We start from the raw sequence: 23,688 nt of genomic DNA, 5'->3' as shown, positions 1-23,688 counted from the left end.
ATGGCTCTGTCGGGACAGATGAATAAACCCTAAAAAAAAATTCTCTCTCTCTCTCTCTCTCTCTCTCCCTCTCTCTCTATACATATATACATATATATATATATATATATATATATATATATATATATATATATATATATATATATATATATATACATATATATAGATATATTTACACACACACACAACAATATAAAAAGCATTAACTTTGTATGTGATGAATTGAGGCCTAATGTGAAAAAGTTAATCATTGGCGCTATTAAAAGTTTTTAAGTGGAGGTTACAGAAGAACTATTGTGTGACATTTGAAGGCGCACCCTCCTATGACATCCCACCAAAAAAATAATTAAAAAAAAAATAAACTTGTTTCCACAGGTTGAGCTAGTTGGCGGAACTATTTGCCCGAGGTGCTTTCCACCAACAACCAAGTTAACTTTTGTCTGCCTTCCATGAAGACAACAAATGAATGTATTTGCTTAGCTTTGTTTGACTTTCAGCCAGTTTCAAGCTTTTTCCACATTCTGAGTTGAAAAGTTTGAGGCAACACAAAACAGTTGAAGCACCTTTTGCGAGTGTGGCTCGTAAACTGTCAACATTTTGTGCTTTCAAAAAAAAAGGACTGCTGCCAGACACTGTAATGGTGCTTTCATTTTTTTTTTATTTTCCTTTACAAGACCTTTGAGAAGACAACAATTGCAATGGAAGGCCGCGCCGTATCAATCGCAGGTTGAAAGTGACAGCGATGAGAGCTACACAAAAAGCGCACCCTTCCCCCACCCCTCAATGCATCATTAGACGTCTGATTGACCGAGGCAGAAAAATGGAAACCTCGTTTGTGACATTTTGCAGATTAATATGAGCCACCAACCGAAGGGGGGAAGGGGGTATGGAAAATTGCTTCAACGGGAAAAGTGTCACGGCTGACAGCGACACTCTCCTTTTTCTTTTTTTTTTCTGATCCCCCATTAAACACTTTCCTCTGATCTAATTCAATAAACGCCAGTGGGAGTTGGAATGCTAATCATATCCACAGCACGCACATCTTTGGAACTCACAAACACTTCAAACGCTCTTAAGCCATGATGGGAGGATGTACGTACATCAATAGTGCCCCAAATAGAGTGAAAAGTGTGCAAACAGTGGTGACATCTTCAAATAAACCAAAAAGATGATGCCTATTTTTAAAGGGAAGCGGATCAGGTTCAGAGAGCAGAAAGAGGCCTCAGAAGTTCGGGGATCTTCAAGTGTGACAAAAGCAACGGGTCTCCGGGACTGGAAAGGTAGCTTCATTTTTGGAATCTGCTCCTTGAGCTTTTTCCAGACACCTTTGAAGCGTTTATCTAATATCTGATTCCGCTAATCTGACAGTCCTGAGGCCAGTTGATTTTTTTTTTAGGAGACCAAAAGATCTCCAACAATGCAAACTTGACAAAAGAAAAAAAACACAAAGAGTCAATAAATAGTTTCATCGCCCCTAAACAGAACGTCTCCTTCAGCAGCGTAAAAACAAATGCTGACATCACAGATTGAGGACTCAGAACCGGTCCTTTCTTACTAAGACTCACAAGAAGACCCGATATGACTTTTAGGGCGTGCGTCTCACTCAGTAAGCGTGAAACGATAAACCCCAGCAGATCCATTTTAATATAAAACACCCCCATTTGTGAGTACACACCTGTAGATGAGTTTCAAATCAGTGCAAACAAGGACAACAGCAGTGCGGAGTCAGCCGGGCAAGCGGCTGTAGCCCAACCTCTCCATCAACCCCCCGCAGATGTCCTCCACCAGCCTCACGTCCCGCCGCGGCATTTTGTGCCGCCACGCTGCGATGTTGGCCGGCGAGATGTCGCCCTCGTACTGCAGGTTGTACAAGTTGGTGGAGGTGGTGAACGCCAGCTGGTTGAGGGCAGCGGGCGACACCGGCACCCCCAGAAAGGCGTGGATTCCCTGCGCCGTCTCCTGCGGGGAGTTGACCACGTCCTCGAAGCGCACTTGGAGGTAGGAGTCCTCCGGGAGGCTGCGGCTGACCCGCAGCACCCCGGCGGTGTGGGCGAGCCACAGGTGGGCCAGTATCGACACCGGGTCGCTCTCCTCCCGGGCCAGCAGTCCTCGGAGAGCGTCGAATTCCGGCGCTACGCTCGGGCAGCCGTCCTTGACGGTGCCCTCCTTGAATATCAAGGAAAGGTGCTGAGGGATATTCTTCAGGGAGTACAAGCTGGGCTGGCTGTTGTACAACATGAGATAAATCCACGCTCGTGGGTCCCTCACCACGTAGAGGCTTTTCAGGGAAGGTCCCACAACCTCCCGGATAAAAGGAAGCTTTAGCGCCCAGCTCCCGCTTCGCATGTTGAAAACAACACGGCTGTTTGGATACTGAGCCATGTGGCGCCTCAGCTCCCGTATGTACTCCACGTCTCGGTCGGTACCAGCTCGCGGCTTGCCCTTCAGCCCCGCTGACGGCTGCCGCCGCCTGGACCACTTCTTGGAGTCTTCTTCTTGGGGCGGCCGGGCCCAGTCCTCCTCTGCCAGCTGAATGTTCTGCAGATGCAGCTTAGTGTTGTAGACCAGCGAGTGGAGCCAGCCTCGGATCATTCTGAATCGGCCCTGCTTGGCCAATGACTGGGACCACTCGCAGGCGTCCACCAGAGAGTCAAACTCGAATTCGGTCTCTGGTATGTCCAAGTGCTCTGTGGGCACCCTGATGTAAATAAAGTCTGAGCTGTTGTAGAAAAGGTGCTTGAGGATCTCCGCCCCCGAGCCGGGCAGAGACGCGATGAGGACAGTGGGCAGGGCGACCTGGCGTTGCTCTTGCGGCCGGATTTGCGGCTCGACTTGGCTTTTCCATTTGACCCCGCAGAGGAGACGATCGCAGCTGTTGGACACAAAGAGCAGGCCGCCTATCCACAGGAAGAGGATGGCGAGCAGGGCGTAGCGCATGAGCCGCCGCAGCCTGAAGCACACGTTGTAAAACATCCTGTGCATGGCGAGTAAAGCAGCAACCGTGCAAAGACTCAGGGCCGCTATGGCGTTGAGCGTGAAGGCAAAGTCAAAGAGTCGATTGTCGCCGCTTGTCTGTTTGGAGGCCGCCTGCGTCCCCAGGCCGAATCGGGTGATTCGATACGGATCCTCCACCTTACAGTGGCCGCCGTAGCCGAGATACGCCAACCTCGCCCCGATGTCTTTGTAATTTGTCGCAATGGACACAATGGTCTCTGTGCCGTTAATGGTCAATGACAGCCTGACGCCGTTTGTGCTGCTATCTATGAACTTACAGTTGGACACTTTGACGTATGGCCCGTGGAACACGTAAGCTGTCCTGCTGACGGAGTCCGTTATCGGGAAAGTTACATTAACATACTGAGTCCACCTCTTTTTAAACTCGGCCGCCTGTTCCGCCTCTTGGATGCGGGTTTCTGGACTATTCCCCTTGCTGTCGAACCAAAACATTTTATAGTGCGCGTCCCACACGTCCATCATGGCGCCATTATAGCGGTCCATGAACCGGAAGGGAACGTATTTGAAGTCAATGTCCAGATTGTGGAAGAAGGCACTGAGTGACCTGACGGGCGAGTCGGCCGCCTTCTCCACGTGATCGAGCACCAGAAGCGTTTGGGAGTTGAGCAAGAGCAGAGCTCTGTACACGCTCTGCAGCCTCATGGCGGGCGAGTACGCCGACACGGCTTCCCCGCTGGCGAACATGGTGTCTCCGTGGGACACCGCCACGATCACATCGCCGCTGGTGTCGCCCACCCCCTCGTCGTTCCAACGCAGCCACTTGAAGCACTCGCCAAGCTGCCCCTCCCACGGAGCGTTACACTGGCTCGTAGGGGACGGCCCAAACACCAGTACGTTGTTAAGGTAGCTAAACTTTGGCCCATAAAGTGCTTCTGACACAAACACCTGCCCGTTAGGAGCAAAGGTAAAAGAGTTCTGGTCCGGGTGCTCGTGACCCGGGTTGAAACTATTCCAACCGTGCACCCACGAGTAGGGTTTCTCGTGGACAATGTCGAAGACTGCGCGGCCACCCAGCTTGCCAGACTTGAAGGAAACAAAAGTGTTTCCCTGGCCGCTGGGCAGCCCGGCCCCGTAGGTCACCACGCCCCAATTGGAGAAAATGTGCATGGCGGCTCTGCCAAAGCCGAGGGGGGGCTGCGGGGCCAGCCGAGCGTCGTACCAGATGTACTCCGTGTGCAGCGTGGCCCAGCGCTGTGCCGACGACTGGCCCATGGGGCCGTCTTTGGGTCGGTGTTTGCGGATCTGCTGAGCCAACCAGTTCCCCGCGCCGTTTCTCAGAACAAAGGCGTCGAGGAACACCAGCTGGCTCTCGGGCCCGTAGAACCAGTTGTAGTTGGAGTCGGCGATGCCCACCGACCTCTGGAAGCCGGGCAGCAGCGTGGCGTAGTAGAACCAAAAGTGCGCTCCCAGCCAGTTGTTCTGTGTGTTGTCGATGCCAAAGTGTCGCTGCGCCAAGTAGACGTACTGCGTGATGGACTTGCTCGTGTAGCTCCCATACGCCACCCCCTCGTCCAGCGTGCCGTCCACCACGTGGTTGAGCAGGAACATGGTTTTCTCCATGCAGTTGACTGCGAATTGTTTCCAAAGCATGGACTCCGGGTCGTCGTGAGACCCCACCACGATGGCCCCGGTCAGGAGGGCCATTACGTTGGTGGTCTGGTGATTGTGGAGATACTGCCGGCCCCAGCCCCTGTACTTGGACAAGTCGTAAAGAGCCGCCGTCTGCGAGCGGATCTTCTTGAGGTAAATGTCTCTCCGCCGTACGTCCAGGTAGGCATAAACAAAGTCGTAGGCCGTGGCGAAGCCGGTCAGGGAGTGCGCCATTGGGACCTCGTCGTGGGGCGCGCTGGTTACCTTCCAGTTTGGGTACTCAGCCATCCTGTCCATAAATTTGATGAGGAACTGCAGGGCGGCCGTGTCCTCGGGGCACAGCAGGCAGTACAGTGCCAGGGGAGGCAGGTTATTCCCGTAAATCTCGTTCCACTTGCTTGAAAACTCCTCGTGCTTGGCAGGTGCGAGGTAGGAAGGAGCGTTGGACAGCATGGTGAGCGCTGCCGCACGGATGACTTTATATATGTGGCTGTGGCTGCTTGAGGACCTTTGTCTCATTTGCGATACGTCCCCTGGGCCGAAATAGAGACCCGGGTGGGAAAAACCCGCCTGCTGCTCAGCCACTCTGTCCCCAGCGAGTTGGACCTGCAGCATGTCGTCCGCAAAAATGTCTCCGTCTGTGACGTTCAGGACCCCCGAGAATGTTGCTCCCACTACCCAGAGTGGGATGAGAAAGACAGCCGACAGCCAGTTAAGCGCCATGCTGGGGTTCAACGCTTAAAAACACTCCTTTTAGAAAATAATGGAATATCCCATAGTTAAGTCCAGGAACGCCAAAAAAAAAAAAAAAAAGTCCTTCTAGAGGCAAAAACTTGAGAGCACTTTCCACACATCTGCACATGGGTAGGGGAGAAACATGTCTTACGACGCCAAAATAAACCTGCCTTCCATGTTTCCATCAGTCCCACACAGAGGAAAAAACTCCAGTCGTTGCACAAACATCCGTCAGCCCCAGTCGGTGTCCGGTCCACAAAGGCACCGCCAGGAGCCCGACCGATCCGCAGCATCCGTGGAGCCCCACCGCGGCGAGCGACGCTCCTCCGCGGGCCACATCGCTCGCGTTTAGCCCGGGCTGCACAGCTCCAGGCGGCGGGGGCTGAGCGGACGGACGGACGGATCACAGACGGAGCAGAAGCCCCCCTTCTTCTCCTTCCTTTCTCCCTCACTCCCTCTGCCCGCGTTCCAACTCCTCCTCTCCGGGTCCGAAATGGGAGGAAAGTTGTCGTCACTCCTCAAGTATTCACGGGCATTTTTTTCCACATTGTGCGCAGCAAATCAAGCTCCCATGAGGAGGATGAGGAGGCGGCGGCGGGAGCAGCCGATGATGACTATTCCAGGAGATCCGCGCACGCAGCTAAGGTGTTGTGTCGACGTGTGCTGGCGTGTACTGACGGGCGCACACACACGCGCGCACACACTCTGACATGTGTGCGCAATCCGCGTCGTCGTCGTCCTCTCGCTGTTCAACACTGTGATTGTTTTCCGGGCGAGCGGAGCTGCTGGAAAATCGTGCGCAGAGTAGGCGCTAGAGGGCGCTGTGGTTCAAGGGGCGAACTCGCTCTCTCTCCCTCACCCTCGCGCCCTTCCTCGTGTTCGTGCTTGCGTGTGAGTATTAAGTGCAGACCAGAGCCGGTGAATCAAACAAGTGGTGGTCAAATATAGTTTCTGAATGTGAAAGCATTATATTATTGTGGAAAAAAAAAAAAAAAAAATATATATATATATATATATTTTTTTTTTTTTGGGCCATAACATTTTGAACCAAAGCCTTTCAATCTAAGTCGAAGAACACAGGCTTAAGGGGCGTTTCTCAATTGAAACTTGTGAATATGATTAAAAAAAAAAAGTTTGACTTTAGCAAAAATCACATCACATTTTTGAAATACAGAAAACAGCATTCAAGTGGTGCAATGTGACAAAAACAGTTCAATTCTATTTAAGTTTGTCACTGGTAATTATTTTGAACAAATAAAAGATTCCAAAGGTTTTCTCATCTGTAAGCTACTGAAGGTTTACCATCAAAAGAAAAACATTCTGCAATGCTGCAATGGCACCAAGCGTGAACGGCGATACGAGGGAAGCCGATGACTGCTGTCCCACTTTTGTGAGGACAAATGCGTGTACAGTGACTTGGAACAGAGCATCGGTAAATGACCTTGGGTAATGAGCCACATGCTGCTTCACTATGACGAATACGATCGATTATTCACTGCATCCTGTTCCGGAAGCAATTTTTGGAGGTGGACTTTTCAACTGGTTGTCGACAGCGCACCAAATCCAGTTAAAGTTGGTGCTGGGCAGTCACGGTTCGCGAGCCGGAGTTCGACCGGTACGCCTCGATTAGCCTCAGCCCTCAGACAGACGTCCGCCGCAGTCGCTCGACTCGCATACTTTACTTGCGGCGGGTGACGGTTGCCTGGCGACCGACGGCGCTAACGAGAGAAGAGAGGCTGGTGGACTCCGGGGACACGATTGGCGGGTGCTGCTCGAAGCGTGCGCGGACAGCGGCTGCCCTTATTAAAAATACGACACGCTGGGTGCAAAGGGGGCGAGACATGAAAGACCACCGCCAACTCTTCACGCGCCTCACAGACCCCCCCCCTCTAGAAGAGTCTCCAATCTCGCCCTGCGGCCAACGTTGCAGGTAAAGCATCGCGACGGCTTTGAGGCTCACGGCTACACCCTGCCTGTCACTCGTCAAAGTCTTGTCAGTTTGAGATTAGCAAACAAAGCCTGCTTGAGGAGATCCTCGATTCAACACACCCTGAAATGCACAAATGGGAATTCAGGGCACAAAACATTTTGCACTGAATTCCACCTTAGCATGAATCTTTATATTGCAAAACTAGTTTGTAATCAGAGTACATGGGGGAAAAAAATCATCTGGTCATATGTATAAAGCCTGTTGTGGTACGTAGCAAACCAAAATAACCTGCTTATGTCCTGCCCAGTGGCACCTGTCAGTCAATCCGTCAATTAATCGATGGGCAGGATGCAATTACGCCCCGGTCCACATTTAGCATCGCTAATGAAGGTAATGGGCAAGTTTTGGCTCCGTGGGAAGATCGACTGCCTTCAGCTCAGCACATGAAAAATTAACCAGCAAGGGTCTGTTGGAAACACTAACCTGTAACCCCCCCCCCCCCCCCCCTCCTCCATGCACTCCTCTACCCTCTCTCTGAGGTAAACCCGACAAGCTGGGAAACACGACATGAATATTTCAAAGAGCTAAATTTGGCATCCCGGAGGATCATTTGAATTTTGAAGAGAGATGCAGGTTCACGAGGGAAAAAAAATTGCCCAACTGCCATGGCTAGAAAACAGCAAAAAAAACAGCTGGGAAAAAAAGTTAGGCGCATTTACAGTATTCGGTCCAAATCAACTTACGACTAACAAAACTCTTTACCAAGTACAAATAAAATTAACTAAAGGAAGCAATCAGCACAGACATTTGGCAGTCTGTCTTATTCCTTCAATGAACGCCACGTTGCATAAATTCATGAGATTATTTGGGCTTCCTGAAAAGCCGTAAACAAGCGCACAAGTTCACCTGCAGTTCACAGCACAACAACGGCGAGAAAAGCTATCAGAGGGCGACTCGGTACATCTCGATTCTTTGCTATGAGTAGAATAGCAATGCGGTCGCGTTCAAAATTTAAAGGTGACGCTATTAAGCTAACGATCGGATTGTCTTTCACCTCCACCGGCCAAAAGACAGAATTATTCCCAAAGTCTAAAAGCGGCGAGTTGCTTAAGAGGCGCGTAATAAGATTAGCAATATTAGCAAATCATTATGCAGAGTAAGCGCTCTGCTTTTCACGGGAATCCATCAGTGTTGGAGTTTTCAACTTGCTCGGGCGAGAATCCAATAAACGATAAGGACGACTGAGTGGATTCCCAGGCAAGATTAAAATGCACTTTGATGGAAAAAATGGAATTATGAGCGGGCCAGATTGTCCTCGGCAGAAAGTGCAATTGCCTTTCCGGGACTTCAAATCAATTCCCTGACGCCCCCTCCCCCCCTAATTTTTAATTCATTCCGAAGTTTCGGGCTAACTATAGCCGCACGGGAAAAATCCTTATGGTGACATCTGAAAATATTATTAACGGTAATTATTCTGACTCATTCGTTTGGGGCAGCATTATAGAAAAGAACGTAGAAGAAATGAAAGTAATAATTTCAATTCTGTAATAAATGATTGAAACAGTATGACTTTTGTCTGGAGTTGTTTTGTTCTAAGACCGCGTCGTTATTCTCCTAGGACATTCTGTTCTTTTTGTACCAGTGACGACCCAGTTGGTTCACAAGGAAGTGTCCTTGCTATGATAGAGATGTCTTTTTTTTTTTTTATGATAGATAAAGTACACAACATTGTCCCGACCGCTAACCGCACCGCGCGTAGATGTCTTCAACATCAGAAATAGGAACCGGTCTTGTCTTTCTCATGAAAGAATAAAAAAATCAGCTAAGTCCATTTGGGACATTTCCTTTTGCGCATGAGTTATTGTTCTCTTGGATGAATGAGCCTTGACGACAAGATCGTCTTTTAATGGCCGGCATCAAATATCCGTCCCAAAAGGGAGTGAGGGTCACTCGCATCGATCGCGCCCGTCATCCATTAGCCGCCATTGTTGTGTTTTGCGCACGTGGGCGGGCACCATTAGCATATCGCACATCGAGCTAAACCAGCATGCCGCCGCTCGTTTCTTATTCCTTCGGCGTGAGGCGGTGTGGAGGTCGCGCCTCCTGACTGATAAGCTCATCCTTCGCCGCGGATTTGATTCATGGACATCAATTAGGGGCAGCTTAGGGGCGGCCGCAACGCCCTTTCGAGCGTACAAACAAATCGTCGGTCGACCGGATGGGAAGAACCGAATTCCCACTCATGGGGGAAAATTAACGATTCAAAAGCACATCCGTCTTCATCAACGCTAAGGTCTGCTTACCTCGAGTCCTGATCGTCGCCATCGGTGAGAAGCAGCGTCGAGTTGTTGGCGTTGACGCTCAAACATTGACCTTTACTGAAGGATTTTCATTTTTACAATGGAAAAAAAAGGAAAAGATGAATGCAATAAAGTAGACTCAGAAAATATTTCAACTATAATGAAAATGTCTAAAATAAGAATCCATTTTAAATGCCAAGATACAGCAGACATTTTTTTAGCCTGGACCAGGGGTTGGAAACCTATGGCTCGCGAGCCAGATTGGTGACTGCGTCTGGCTCGCGGGCAAATCTGACAGTTGTTTACACAATTGAAGTCATAAATAATTTTGTTATATTATCAAAGTAAAAAATAGACCTACTGAAATCAAAATGTTAAATTAGCTTTAAAATATAAAATATGATCACGTTTTCAATCCATCACGTTTTCTACCGCTGAAATCCACGGATGTGTCACGTAGGACAAAAAAAAAAAAAAAAACGATTTCTATTGGACAATACGGTGCCTACGGGGTCATGAGAGGTAAAATTCCATCCGCTTTATTTAAAATTTCAGCAAGCTAGCTGGTGTGTGCCAGGCACGCAAGAAAGATGGCGAAGAGAAAAAAAGATGACGATTACCGAAGATTTCAGAGTGAGTGTCCGTGTATGGACCAGACAAGGTGACTTTAATTCAGCTAGTTTTGCTGGCACATTAGGGATTGTGAGGAACGGAAAGCCATTCACTGATGGCGAGTATTTCAACATTTATGCTCGATGTGGCTAATAAACTTTTTGACGACGTCATGGATAAAGAAAAGATACTCAAACGGATAAAAGACATGCCTCTGTCAGCAAGAACCGTTCACGATCAGGCCATTATGACTGATGAGAACCTCAACGCCTGCACGAAGCTCAACCTCACCGCATATCAACCGGACTACAAAGCCATCAGCAAAACGATGCAGCCCCAGAAGTCTGTTTTAACCGTTTAATAGTTTTTAGTTAATGGTGAGGTTTTTTTTTCTAGGCTTCAATATAAAAACTTTATTAAAAAGAATACATTAGTACACTTTAATTAAAAGACATGCATTTAATTGTATTTAGCCCATCGTTTTTTTAAATGGTATGGCTCTCACGGAAAATTATTTTTAAAAAATGGGCATTTATGGCTCTGTCTGCCAAGAAGGTTCCCGACCCCTGGCCTGGACTGTCCCTGATCGCCCCCCAAACACACTTTTGTCAATGTCACAATGATTGATCGGAGGTCACTTCTGCCATGTTGTCCTCCACGCTTTTTTTTTTTTTCTCTCCGAACAAACGATTGAATGCAACACAACCACCGAGTCTGTCATTAAGGCTGACAAAAGCGTTTGAACGCAACTTTGTGCAAAGCTGATGAGATGTTGCCATAAGCCCGGCGCGCCTTCCGCTCTCATTTTCCTCAACGCTGCGGGAGATCGACACTCCAAGCCATCCCCGGAAAGCTCTCAGAGCCGGGGCGGCGCGGTCCCTGCTGCTGATTTGCTAAAAAATAAAAACGAAATTGCTGTCAGGCCCAGACGACGGGTGGCGAGGGCAGCGGTAATTGCCGTGTTTAAAGGCTCACGGATCAGATGGGCTCGGTGGGAGCTTGGCTCGGCTCCACCTCCATTTTGCGCTCGTGTTTCTATGCACGTGTGTGTGTGACACTTTTCGGCGTGCTTTTTAGCGCCACCGGGAATCCCCGTCGAGTTCGACAAACCTCCTAGAGCGCCAAGCCTTTGGGCGACACTTAAAAAGATTGTTGTGCGCTGATGCGATGCCTAACGTTCAACGACACGGCGACTCTTCTTCAAAAGACCGCGATGGGAATTGTTGTGTTTTCCAGATTGCGGTCGTCGTTCTTTTATTCACCGCGTGTCTTTCATGCTGTTCGGGCTGTTAACGTGATCATTGCCAGCTGAGTTCCCCCGTTGTCATTGATTTTTTAAACGCTAAGCTAACAATGCTGATTTTCTCTCGATGAAGAGGCCAGAATCTTTCCGAGAAGGGGGGGACGCTCTTTTAGCCGCACCTGTTCATACTTTTATCCAAATTTTATATCTGAGTCAGGGCCATGAATAATAAACGTTAATTTGGGAGGAAAAGTTCTTGAACAATCCGAGATCAGAGCCCGCCTGGCGTTAGCCGCTTCGGCCGGGCTGAAGTCTTTGATTCATCTCCACCTTTTACCTCTAGCTCGGCTTTTTGCCGCCATCCATCATTCATCACTCTGGCCCCCCTCGGGGTACTCGCCGGACCGGCGCTCGCCTCGCGGTCAAAATGTCAAGCTCCATGTGGAATAATTGAACAGGGAAGAAATTAAGTTGACATGCTAGCCTTGCTTGTCCTACCGCTGGTTCCTTCGTGTACTTTGAGGGCTTGTGCAGTTAGTATCTCTTAGAAAATACGAAAATAATATCACAGGCTAGCTCAGCTGAACTCGCCTGAAACGCCGATGCTAGCAAGGTGAAACAAAAATAGAACAGTGACAGGAGGCTTCAAGACAGCCCATTTGCACAGCCTCACATTTGTGTGCAATGTAAGCAATAAAAATGGAGCTCGAATGGCTGCGATGGAGACGCCGGACCTTCAGCCAAAATGCCGCTCGGTCGCCAGCGTTTCCTGTGGATGCTTATCAGCGAGTGCACGCTCACAGTTGGCTCCACACGCTGCCAGTTGTTGAGCCGTGCATCCCTGCCAGGCTGCGCACCACTGAAGCAACCGCACACACAAACACACACACACGTTCGCATCCAAGCCGGAGATCGGCCGATGGGCCCTGAAGGCTCAGCTGCAGTCGACATGCGTCCGTGCACGGCTCACTGGCGAGGTTGCAATCTGTTGCCTTCTTCCGGAACCATCCAGCTTTTCGTCCTGAGTGCATCGCTCCAATATGAATCCAATATTGTCTTTTTTCTTAGCGCTGCGAGAAAGGCCGAATGCACAGATCCGTCGCGTTTGCGGGTCAGCGCGCCGGCCCCGTGTCCATTTGCTCACGCGGCCTCCGTTCTGGAGCTGGTGACCTTCAAAGCGGATGGATTTTTTTCCCGTTGGATGAGCAGCACATGCTGAGAGAAGACGCGGGGATCCACTCAGGCCGGATTCGATTCCATGCGGGGGACAAGAGAGGTGGAACGGAACGCAAGCATGAATAGATGCCGGGGCGTGGGGGTGGGGTGGTGGGGGGAACGCACAAGTCAGCATTTTCTACGTCCAAGGCAAGCCGATAGATCGGCCCGGCTGCGGCCCGATGTAAGGTGACACGTTGCGGACGTCTATTTTTATTGCTTTCCACGGACGCGCTGTTAGACACAGAGAACACAATCGCCGGTGTGGCTTGATGGCACCTTCGCGAGCCTCCATTGAAGCGAGATCCACTTGATCGGGTTACAATCGTTCACTTTGATGGCGGCGGGCCACGAGGGGAGGTGTAAAACTATGCAGCCGTAATGTCCGAGATGGCGTTCGGGCGCCTTCTCCGACTATTCATTTCAACAAGTCGGGCGCGGTGAGCAAGGCGGCGGTATCGATCCACGACCGGCGCTCTAATTCCATCCCCTGTCTCGAATATCACCCAGATTGGTGGCCGACCAGCGCGGCCCATCCATCGCGCGCATCCAACAATTGTTTCTCGGCTTAACTGGCTTCCTGATGAAGTTCATTGATCCTCTGGGGCTCGACACCGCCCCTCCCGAGGCAAAATGATTGGCTTAATCCATCGGCTCTAATCGGCAAGATGGGATTTCAAATGTCGCTGTGGGGGGGGGGAAAACAAAATGGCCTTTTGACTTTCTCACCCATGGCCCGCTATTGGCTGGAGGTGCTGCCTGCTATCAGGCACACACAAGAGCAGATAAGGGGACATCTGGGGGGCTTTTACATCCTCAAAACCTCCCACAGTTTGCAAGAATGTTTTTAAAAAAAAAAGAGCTATGAGCTACAAGTCTGAAGAATCCACATGTCTAAAAAGACAGATGAAGTCTGCCATTTTTCAGCGGCCATCTTGAGTCACTTTGACAGCTTCAATTTTGGTAGGCTTGTCTGTCATGCCAAAACCTGCACCAAAGTGTCAACAAGTGGATAAAAGGACACATTCTATTTTTTTTTTTCCTGGTCCAAGCTCTGGAAACGACGTTTGTGACTTGTTCATGCATTCTGCTCGAGTAGATACCGCGGATGGCGTTGATGGGGCTTTGGAACTTTCCAGGGAGCTCAAGTGTTTGATTGCTCTTGAGCCCGAGTACAAATGTTTGGCTTTGGTGCTCATTGTAGCCATTTCTGCCCCACTTTACGGGGTCATTGGATTTGGCCGTAAAAGCTTTATAGAGGTTCTCGTTACGCCACTAATCGTTAAGCCTGACCGAGGAGGCCTTTCTTTGAATTCTTTCAACCGCCGGAGAAAGAATCAATTTTTACACCCGGCTGGAAACACAAGCCCAATTGCAGCCGTTTATTTTCACGCTATGTTGCAATACGGTAGATGAGGGCCCCAAAATAAACTGCGTTTCGATTGTTGCCCCTGACGACAGGATTTGCACACCTTGAACGAGCCTTTTTGGCAGAACACGTTATGAAGCAAACGACGACGACAGGTCGGGTCTATGGAGATTGCTTTTGTGCGTGGCAAGTCTCCTTCCAGATCAATTATTCCCACTCAAATAAGTCGAAGCGGCCATGAAATATTCAAGTGGCAGGCAGAGCGAAGGGTTGAAAGCCTTCCTCTACGCGGGGGTGTTGTACCTCTTTTATTTTTCATGTCCGTTCAGGGACGCAATGGGACGGTTCTTCTTTTTTCTTTGCGGCTAATTTAGTCGGTAGCTTAAAACCGCGCTTCACGAAGGGAAAAAAGCTCACTTAGTTGACTGGAGGTTAAAGCCAGAAATGAGGCATCAACAGATGAACGTCTTCATTCGATTCTGGTCATCACGTCATCTGACCGCAAACAAAATGAGAAGAACGGCAACCGCGGCGGGCGGGTCCTCTTGAGGAAGTGGCGAGTGGGCGCTTCGCTAATTGTCCTCGGCGCTCGCCTCTGGAGGACCACTCGGCGAGCTCATTAGCGCCCCCTTCACTGGCGTCGACTTTGAGCTTCCCACTCCAAACGAGGCGACTCGAGCATCCGCCGCCGAGCTTTCATCCTGGAGATTCGGCGCCGCTTGCATCATCTGCGACTGTCAGAACAAAGACGATCCGAGCGGAGGCGCGTTCCCAACGCCGGAAAAAACACGACAAGCAGGACAAGCCGCTTGACTTTGAACTGCTTGGTGACTGATTGCGCAGTCAAAACAAAATGGCACCTACATGAAGGGACAAAGTTCTGCACGGCCACTGGACTTGCTTTTCCCCAAAGTCGCACTTGTTGCTGTTTGATTCGGGCACAGCCTCCAAGAAATTATTAGGTTGGGGAAAAATCTTACGCTATTAAGATGCATAATGGTGGTGAAGCGAACCCTGGCTGACTGCTGCTTGTCAAGCAGATGATGACATCCGCCAAGGACATGCTTTTCCATTGTCAAGAAATTTGGCACATTGTGAATTGAACATCACGCTTGCCACAAAAAACAGCGTGACAACAAAACCAGCGTTTCTCATCACGGCGAGTTTATTCCTCCATCGTCATCCGGCTTCCTCTTAAGACTACCTTTAATTTGGATGCGCTCGCCACATTCTGTCGACGCCATCTGGCAGGAGACATCAGCCCACTAAACGGTTCGAGAGCACTCCCACCGTCTGATTAATCACGGAGCTGTGCGTAGAGGGGTGACGGGTCCATTAACCCATTTGCCCCAAACATTGCGAATGGTGGGCGCGACGCCGGGGGCGGGGCCTGAGCAACGGCGCCGTGCCAACCAGCCACGGAAGGAGAGTTGGAAAGGGAAGAAACTAACACCTGTGCAAAAAGATTGCGGCATGTCAACGATGGGGAAAAAAAATGCGGACATGGAGGGTGGGCTACGTTTACAAAAGCAAGATTAAAAAAAGGATGGCGTGAAAGCAAACATTTTTTTTTTAGGCTGTGATTGGCAGCTTCCTTACAGTTTGCACTTACCAGTAGATTGTAGCAATGTCAGGCCTCCAGCAACGTAAGTGCATCATATTGACTTCCACGATGACGAGCCTCAAGGCACAAATTCGATTGGTTCTATAGCCCCGCTCATTTATTTTTTTTATTGCCGATTTCCTTTGTCATTTATTGGTTTATTTTGGAAAAGCGACGCAACTCTGATTTATAGCAAGCACTCAGATTGTAGCGGTAGTGAAGGTCAAGGCAGAGGACGGCGAAGGAGTTGAAAGACGGGCGAAGCTTGCCAGGCTTACGCTCTTGTTTAAATTGGGTTCTTTTCAACAAGCCGAGCGTTCTGGGAATTTTACCTTCATAGCATTGACGTATTTTGTTATACAAGTTGAAAGAAAATCCTTGGAAATTCACGAGGAAGAAGAAGGTGACTCAAGCAACATTTGATTGTCAGAGGGCCTCGAACTAAATATGCCTCTGAGAACTTTGCTGCTCCTTTGTGTCTAATATTTTTGGAACTGCCAAGTTTGTATTCCAAAATTCCACACCGCAGTCGCTTCAACAGTAATAATACAAATATTCAGAGGGAAGACGCGTTTTGACAACAACACGTGGGAGTTGATTGAGATTAATGGGGCAGGTGGTGGCGCTTTTACTCATCTTGTCAAGATAGCGCTTACCCGCTTGACGTCCAACGGCGGAGTCGTTTATAATCATTTGATTGCGTTTGCCGCAAGGATGCAGGTAGTCGGCAATTTACAAACACCTTCTTTCTTTTTTACTTTGGCTTGGCGTGTGGATGTAATTCGCCGGTTACGTCCGCCACACTGTTGTTAGCTAGCTAACCCGCACTTGTGCTAGCGCTATCGATGCTATATGATAGGCTGCAACACACATGATTAGTCTAATTAATTAGATTAGATTATCAGAGTTGTGCGGGTGAGCAGGTGTTCTAGTTTCCAACTTCTAAAGGATTATTTGATTTGTGACCATTTTAAGATTTTGATTGTCAACGCTGCTGCAGATAAATCTAATTGAGTCCCCTGATTTATTGTATTTTTTTTTCCCCCTTCTTTGGTGAATTTATTTTTTCACCGCATTGTGCCGGAGCGAGATTTTATCGCGGCCAGTTTTTCCCTCCCTCTCTCTGTTGGCTTTTGATAAGAACAAAAAGGCTCTCCCAGCCTGAAAGATGCTGGCGCGGACGAAGCCGACGAGTCGATCGTACGCATCAGCGGCGTGAATAGATTCAACAGAGGAGCTCGTGTGTGAACCCGCGAGACCTAATAGCCACTATGTCTTGGTCACGACTATTGTGCGTACTCTTCATCACTGACGCTGTTATCTTTCGCCCGCACTTGTGAGGGGTGACCTCCTTCAAGGCTGTGAAGGAGCTGCTTGATTTAAGCAGCGCTGCATGAAAGCGAGAGCTTCACCGCTATGTTCCAGATAACATGGACATCGACACTGTTCTACTAAAAGAACATCCAACTAATCGTCAGTAAAATCAAGTTTTTAGCTAGTTAGCTAAAAAAAAAAGCTCAGGTTAAGTGCCAGCTAAGCTAACAAGGCTAGCACCCGTGATCAATATGCATATTTCGGAGAAATTTTTGATGAACGCTTGTACTACTGATACCGAAGCGTTTTGCTTTGTCGCTGATAATGTCTTTTTTAATTTATTCAATGACATTAAACTGCTTAGCATACGTCGACCTACATTATGTTGAATTGCTTTGAGGCACATTAGTCGCCACCTCCGTGGGGGTGATTGACGGGGAATAGGAATGAGTGGCGTCACGGTGCAATTACGGCACTGTGACAGAATGCCTTTGAAGGACAAAAGGCGTGCTTGAGGAGGATGAAGCGATTTGGAAAAGCAAAAAAAATGAAAGAAAGGGGTGTCACGGTCGTGACTTTGTAACCGGACGAGAATTATCTTCCCCAGCAAATACGTCGTCTGGCCGCTTTTGTGTGCTTTCCTCATTACAAGTCGGCAGAGAGCTCACCGGCATATTACTTCGGTGTGATGCATATTAATAGGACGCCCACCATGAACAAAATGACATTCTCAGCCAACACGTCGGCAGGACGTCTTTGAGAATCGCCGCCTCTGTGCTCCTCCTGCTGTTTTCAAACTTGATTGACTGCAACGCGGCTTGAGGAAGATGACGCCTTTGCTGTTGACAACAACACTAGCAAACTTTACAAAACAAATCCTTCCCAATAACAATAATGGAAACAGAACTCCTCTCAGTATTATTAGCATGTTGTGCGTGCTAAAATTATGAATGACACGAAGCCTATTGAGCCACGTTTTGTACCGGCAAGAACAAAGAGGTCAGGAAATGAAAAGGGGAAGTGTTGATAAGCGAAATGACCCTGTATGATTTCTTCCCCTGTCACGGTTATGAAAGGCCACGAGAGTTTCTTCTGTTTTCGGCGGCGAGCGGCCTAATCCCTGCGCCGCCTCCCATTGTGAAGCTTTCGCCTATCTGATCATCTGCAGTGTTGCAAGTGGCCAGAGCTGCATGGCCTCGTTGTGGTGAGTACAAAGTGCGCGGGGAGCGGATCGGACTTATTCACCAGCGTGACGGTAGCAACTTCTTTGTAGGTCTGCGGAGGAGCGTAATCATATTCATAACCTTTCCCATGTCCCGCGACAGCACATTTCTCTTTGGCGTCTCGGGATTCAGTGCCAAAGATAAGAGCGAAACATGGCCGGTTTTGAATGCTGACGACTGAGCCAACGCAGAATTTGTTCCAAAATGTTACGGTTTGAACCTTGATTGGACCGGATTATGTACGTTTAGCATTTGAGCCTGATGTGTTTGCAAATTCTCCACATGCCATTAAAAGCTTTGGCCTGAGGCGAATACAAAGCCTCTAAATGATAGCTGTGCAAGCGGGAGCTCTGCCAATTAGTTCGATCGCAAGCCCGGGGGAGGCTTCGGTCGTGCTGGGATCAGACATCGTCATCGCGTCTGGAGTCAACAAACTAACAAAAGCTGAACTTCATTATTCTAGTGTCCGATGGTGCCTTTCATTTTCTGGAAAATACTTTGTTTTTAAAGTTCTTTGACCAAACCAAAATCAACAGTTTGAGGGCTTTTAAAAAAAAATGGAATTTAAAGAATAATTAATTAGCCCTTCAGTCCAGTTTCACTCTGCAACCTGAAATTTGGTAGGTGTGTAAATTATAAGTAGACAAAAACATTCCCAGGGAGCCATGCCTGAGAAGATCCAAAAAGTCTGCCAATTTGGTCTTCTTGGAAAGTGGCCATTTCACGGTCAATTTGACGAATTTCAGGTGGTTCAAATTTTGGAGGACAATTTAGCTCCCGAAGTCTGTTTGACTTGGGAACATGAAATGGAGTCAAACTTATCTATCATGAGTAGATGCACTGAAAATATCTCAAGAAGGCCTGTGTGAGAAGACACGGGTAGTCTGCTATTTGTTCAGTCAATTTGAGCTCTTGCAGAGGCTATTTAAAGAAAATGTAGACCCCTAAGACAGTTGCCCTTGGCGACGTGAAAAAAAGTATTTTCCATCAAAAGAAGCCCCGCAAAAAATGTTTCAAGAAGCCATTACAGGAAAGATACAGGGTGCCTGCCGTGTTGGTCTCAAGTGGCCATTTTAGACATTTCCAGGCGAATGCATGCGATCCAACATTTTGAAAATTCCACCCCCGAAGCCTATCTGTCTCAAAAACATGTTAGATTTGCATCACACCAAATTTGAATCAAATTTGCAGATTTGCCCGGTGAGTCCCAAATCTTTGGCACCGCCAAATTCCTGTGTTCAGTTCTGCCTTCAGTTTTTAATTGCGTTCTTTCAGATTGAGACGAGCCAGACAAAAAGGCGGCGGAGCTTATCATTGTGTCTCACGGGCAGACGGCCTGGCCATAACAATTGCGGTTATTCATCCTGACCCGTAGCGAGCATCACGGCGGTGCAATCGGAGCTCTCGGCTCACGAGTCTCTTATCGGGGCTGGCGGCGCAATCAGATCGCCGCTGGCCAAAGGAGGAACGGCGGATGCAGACCGGCTGCCGCTTAGAATGTGATTGGCCCGCCGGTGAAATGAAGCGAGCGTACCGGGACTGGTTTGAAAAGAGGAGAGTGTATACGAAATAATGGCTTTGCTCTTTAAAGGCTGCCATTAGAGGACTTAATCATGCAATATTGCTCCTCAGATGCGAGTGGCGGAGCACTTCATAATAACACGAGCATGCATTTTTCACCACATCAGACCTACTTAGCGGAGAGAGAGAAGACGCCCCCCACCGCGTGTTTTGAAATCACCGAGGGAATTTGTCATTCTTGAGATGACTCTATCGGGTCTCCTGTGCACAGCAAGCCTTTTGAATTATTAAGAGTATTTACTTGGTGACGAAATGCATCAAAGACTTGTCAGAAGGAGATAAATCAAATTTGGCTCTTGAGAGATCACAGCGTTTTAATCAACGTTGTGAGTGGCACGGCGACAATTTGGGAAAGTCAAGAACAAGTTATTTTGTGGTGCTGGAAGTAATTCATAGGCCATAAAATGACTAAAAACAGATTCAAACTGAATCCGGCGGGACATCAAGTTGAAAGCCCCTTCATCTAATACAATTTGAAATTCTACTAAATCCAAATGACTTCTTTGGACTTTCCCGATAGCTCAAATCGTGTCAGACCTTTTGTTATCATCGATGGAATTCAGTTCACGTTTGTTGTGGTCTATGAAAACTTGATTGTTATTCTGGCCTCCCTGCGGCACAAAAGAGGTTTGCGTACCTTCTAATTCCGTCCTCACATGAATTTGTTCGCACTATTTCATCTACCGTAATCCCGCCAGTGGCCACCCCTGGCGGCACGGGCCACTCAATCAGGCCCGCCCGCCTTCTATTCGGTGTGACAAATGGCGGCCTTCCTGCCAATCTGACAAAAACGAACGCAACACAGGTTTTTGCTGAAATGAGAAAACGCGACATGGCCAAAGGTGCTTCTCGCCGGTTCACCGCTACTGACTGCACCTCGACGCAAACACGTCATCTGCCCGCCTGAGATCGACCCTCCTTTGACACTTGGCAATTTGTCAGCCTTCTATCTTAAAAATATATCACTAGCACAGGGAGAAACACAGACCTACCTATTGCAGAGGGTGACGTGTAAAAATAAAATAGTACTCAGCAGTATTGTACTTTATAAAAACACGTCGTAATAATTACTTACCCTGCCAAGAATTATTTTTTTTTGCTTCAGTAATATTAGCCTTATTTTCCTAAAGGATAAAGAATGTGTCTTACTATTGTTGTAGACTGTCTACATGTGTTGCTCCACCATTTGTGTTCCAATCAAACCTTTATTATCTAATAACACTTCCATGACGCTAACTTGTTACTTTTAGTAACAATACAATGTCCCAAATCAACATGTGAATGACTTGATATTGTGTTGTATTTAAAGCTAAGTAGCTAGGGAGCTAAAGCTAATTGTCCCACAGTGCTTGGTGGTGAATTATTCCGAGCATGGGCTAAGATAAGAAAACGGTCCTTTTATCGATACTAAAGAAACATCAGTGTTATCTTTTAAATTACAACGTGTCATTGCTTCGCTATGTGTCAAACAGAGCTTGAAATTGTATTTGCAGCGGGAGACCTTTTGGACATGATAGAGAATTCGATTGTGTTTACGTGGCCGAGGAGCAGGAGGACGCCGGCGTTAATGTCGCGAAAACAACCTCGTTCAAAAGTGCCCTGGCAAGCGATTTCTAATGACCGGGGGTGGGAAACATACACCCGCTTTCTTCTTTAATCGAGCCCGCTGAGCATTACCATGATGAAAAGAAATATTTGTTACTTTTTTTCCTTTTTGATGGCTACCCAAATGAGAGTGGGACTGTGAGACTGGGAAGTTTGCTAGTAAGATTTCAAACTTATGGCGTTTAAAAAGTAGAAAGCTAACAAAGGCTCATGTTATTGATGTCAAGTGTGTGTTTTCCAAGCCATCAGCTGGTGTTGAAACCACTCAAAAGAATTACGCTCACAAACAGTCCATTGGAGGGGGGGGCTTTTTAGTTAAAAGCCTGCCGTCTGCTTCTAATGAGAAGCTCGTTTATGTGTCAAGTGTTTTGTTGACGCGCTGTGGCCTGAAAAGGAGCCGCTGCCGTCGTAATAAATAAATGACTGGCTCTCTTCAATGACAGCCAAAAATGTGTCGGCTTCTTGGCGCGGCTCCCTCCGTCAAATTATGAGCAAGTTGTCTGGTGGCGTCGTCGGCCTTGGCTGCCAAATTTGGACTTTCAAGGGCAATTTTTTTGGGTGTGAAAAAACAAAAACTAAATGGGACATTTGAGTCTGTTCCAGCAACGTGCAGAATGGGGGAGGGTGGCTTAATAAGTATGTGGTCAAGGCAAACATTGCGTTCAAGAGCGCTTTATAGATAACAGAATTGTTTTTCTGCCTGAGTGGACCTCCAGACAAGTATAAACTTTTGCCAAGGCCTAACTTTTGAATTAATCTGCGTCCCCACACAAACACCATTCCTCTTATCGCGCTTAGTATGCGCGCGAGTGCGAGATCCATACGGGAATGCTTCCATGCCTCCATTTTCATGTCGGCGGGGCAGAAGCTTCGGAGGCTGTCGAGCGCGCACGCTTTATCTTCCCACCGAGCTGGCCGGCCGGGGCGACGGGCTGTGTCTGTTGACAAATGCTTCGGCTCCTTGCAGATAAAGGAAATGGGCTCAACGGGAAAAGCTCAGGTGGGCTCGCACCTTTAAGTTGTTTCCCCCGGAAAGAAAAAGGAGAATGTGGCTAGCGACTGTGAGGTCGGAGTAACATAGCCAGCTACATTGATGGACGGGTATGATATAAATATGGCGCAGTGCTGTGTCTGCAAAGTCATTTGAGTTAGTGTCCCATTTTGACACACAAACAGATCACTTGTGATTGCATTTTGTCCCCAAGTGATGCAATAGCTATGAAACATAGGCACGAGTGGAGGGCGGGCGGCTGACATTTAATGTCCGCCTTTGACGTATTGCGCCATTAACAACAAAAGCTTCACGCCGCTCGAGGAGACGGAAGATGGCGGCCTCTCGGACCCGCGCGACGCTCAGCTGCAGACGGATACCTCTCCCGGCCGTCTCCCGACGCTAATAGCCGATTGATTCATTTGCGATATGGCTCGCAGTCAGCCGGGTGGGGAGCCCGCCTGCGCTCTCATTATTTGTCTGGCCCTCAAATCCCACCCCCGCACATCTCTTTCAATCTCATCCGTCTTATTAAAAGGTGGCGGCAAAGAAGGCCCTCGCCCTGTCTTCTTTCGCTCTATCTGATGGAGCGGAGAAAAACAATTTGAAGGGATTCATGGCACCTTCTAAGCCACGACTCCGCCGGGAGAAAACACTTTGAGGCCTGAGATGAGATGGACCTCCCGATCAATAATTCTTCTCCAATGTTGATTGACAAACACACGCCACAATGGTCGCCCCCAAAGTCACAATTTTGGTTTGTGTGACAGATGACAGGCACACTTTTTTTGCAATGTTCAGATATTACAAAAATAGCAAACATTGGATTCTTTCTGCTTGGAGTGTGCAGTTGTCTAAAAGACACCAAGTGATCACTGAGTCCGGGACTGGTACACACCAAGATTTTGAAATCTTGAGAAATGATTTAACTGTTATAGACTTCACACTAAAGACAAAATATTCTCAACACAGATGACTCTGTTCTGCCATTGATCTCGAATCTATTCCGCCAAGGCACCAATTTGACGTCATCAAACGTTCCCAACTAAGAAACGAGTGCAGAAAAGATCCCGAAGGCAGCCAATAATGGACTTGACAGTCTGGTGAGCGAGCTACAGGTGAGGTTGGCTAGCATTGCACGCATCACAAAGAGAGTGAGAAAAATGGCACACTTGTTCATGTTGCCCCCGCCCCCTCCCCGTCCTGTTATATAACAGAAGCTTCACCCAAAGCATTCTAGGAAATTCCATTTTAAAGCCAACAGCCGGTGGCACTTTTCTGGCCCAGATCAATTCTCCGTAAATGCTCCAGTGGCCAACAAAACTTTCCCGAGGCCGATCTGGGAATGTGTTAGCCGTTTAA

At 48.3% G+C, this 23,688-nt stretch overlaps 2 protein-coding genes across 2 annotated transcripts in view; both read right to left on the bottom strand.

The window, feature by feature from the left end:
* Window positions 1-638: 638 nt before the first annotated feature.
* LOC125986351 (dermatan-sulfate epimerase-like protein) lies at window positions 639-6,117 on the bottom strand. Its single transcript, XM_049750029.2, has one exon. It carries the CDS (start codon window positions 5,326-5,328, stop codon window positions 1,726-1,728), a length of 3,603 nt encoding a protein of 1,200 aa, XP_049605986.1. The 5' UTR covers window positions 5,329-6,117; the 3' UTR covers window positions 639-1,725.
* A 3,512-nt stretch (window positions 6,118-9,629) lies between these two features.
* The window catches only part of LOC125986354 (protein disulfide-isomerase TMX3), a 39,646-nt gene continuing 25,587 nt past the window's right edge, over window positions 9,630-23,688 (bottom strand). Inside the window, exon 16 of the mRNA XM_049750040.1 lies at window positions 9,630-9,648. Coding sequence (XP_049605997.1) covers window positions 9,646-9,648 — 3 coding nt within the window. The 3' untranslated portion in view covers window positions 9,630-9,645. The remainder of the gene's footprint in view (window positions 9,649-23,688) is intronic.

This window comes from Syngnathus scovelli, chromosome 18, assembly GCF_024217435.2.
Source record: "Syngnathus scovelli strain Florida chromosome 18, RoL_Ssco_1.2, whole genome shotgun sequence".
Taxonomy (NCBI): Eukaryota; Metazoa; Chordata; class Actinopteri; order Syngnathiformes; family Syngnathidae; genus Syngnathus; species Syngnathus scovelli.
This window is presented reverse-complemented; position numbering and strand designations above follow the sequence as displayed.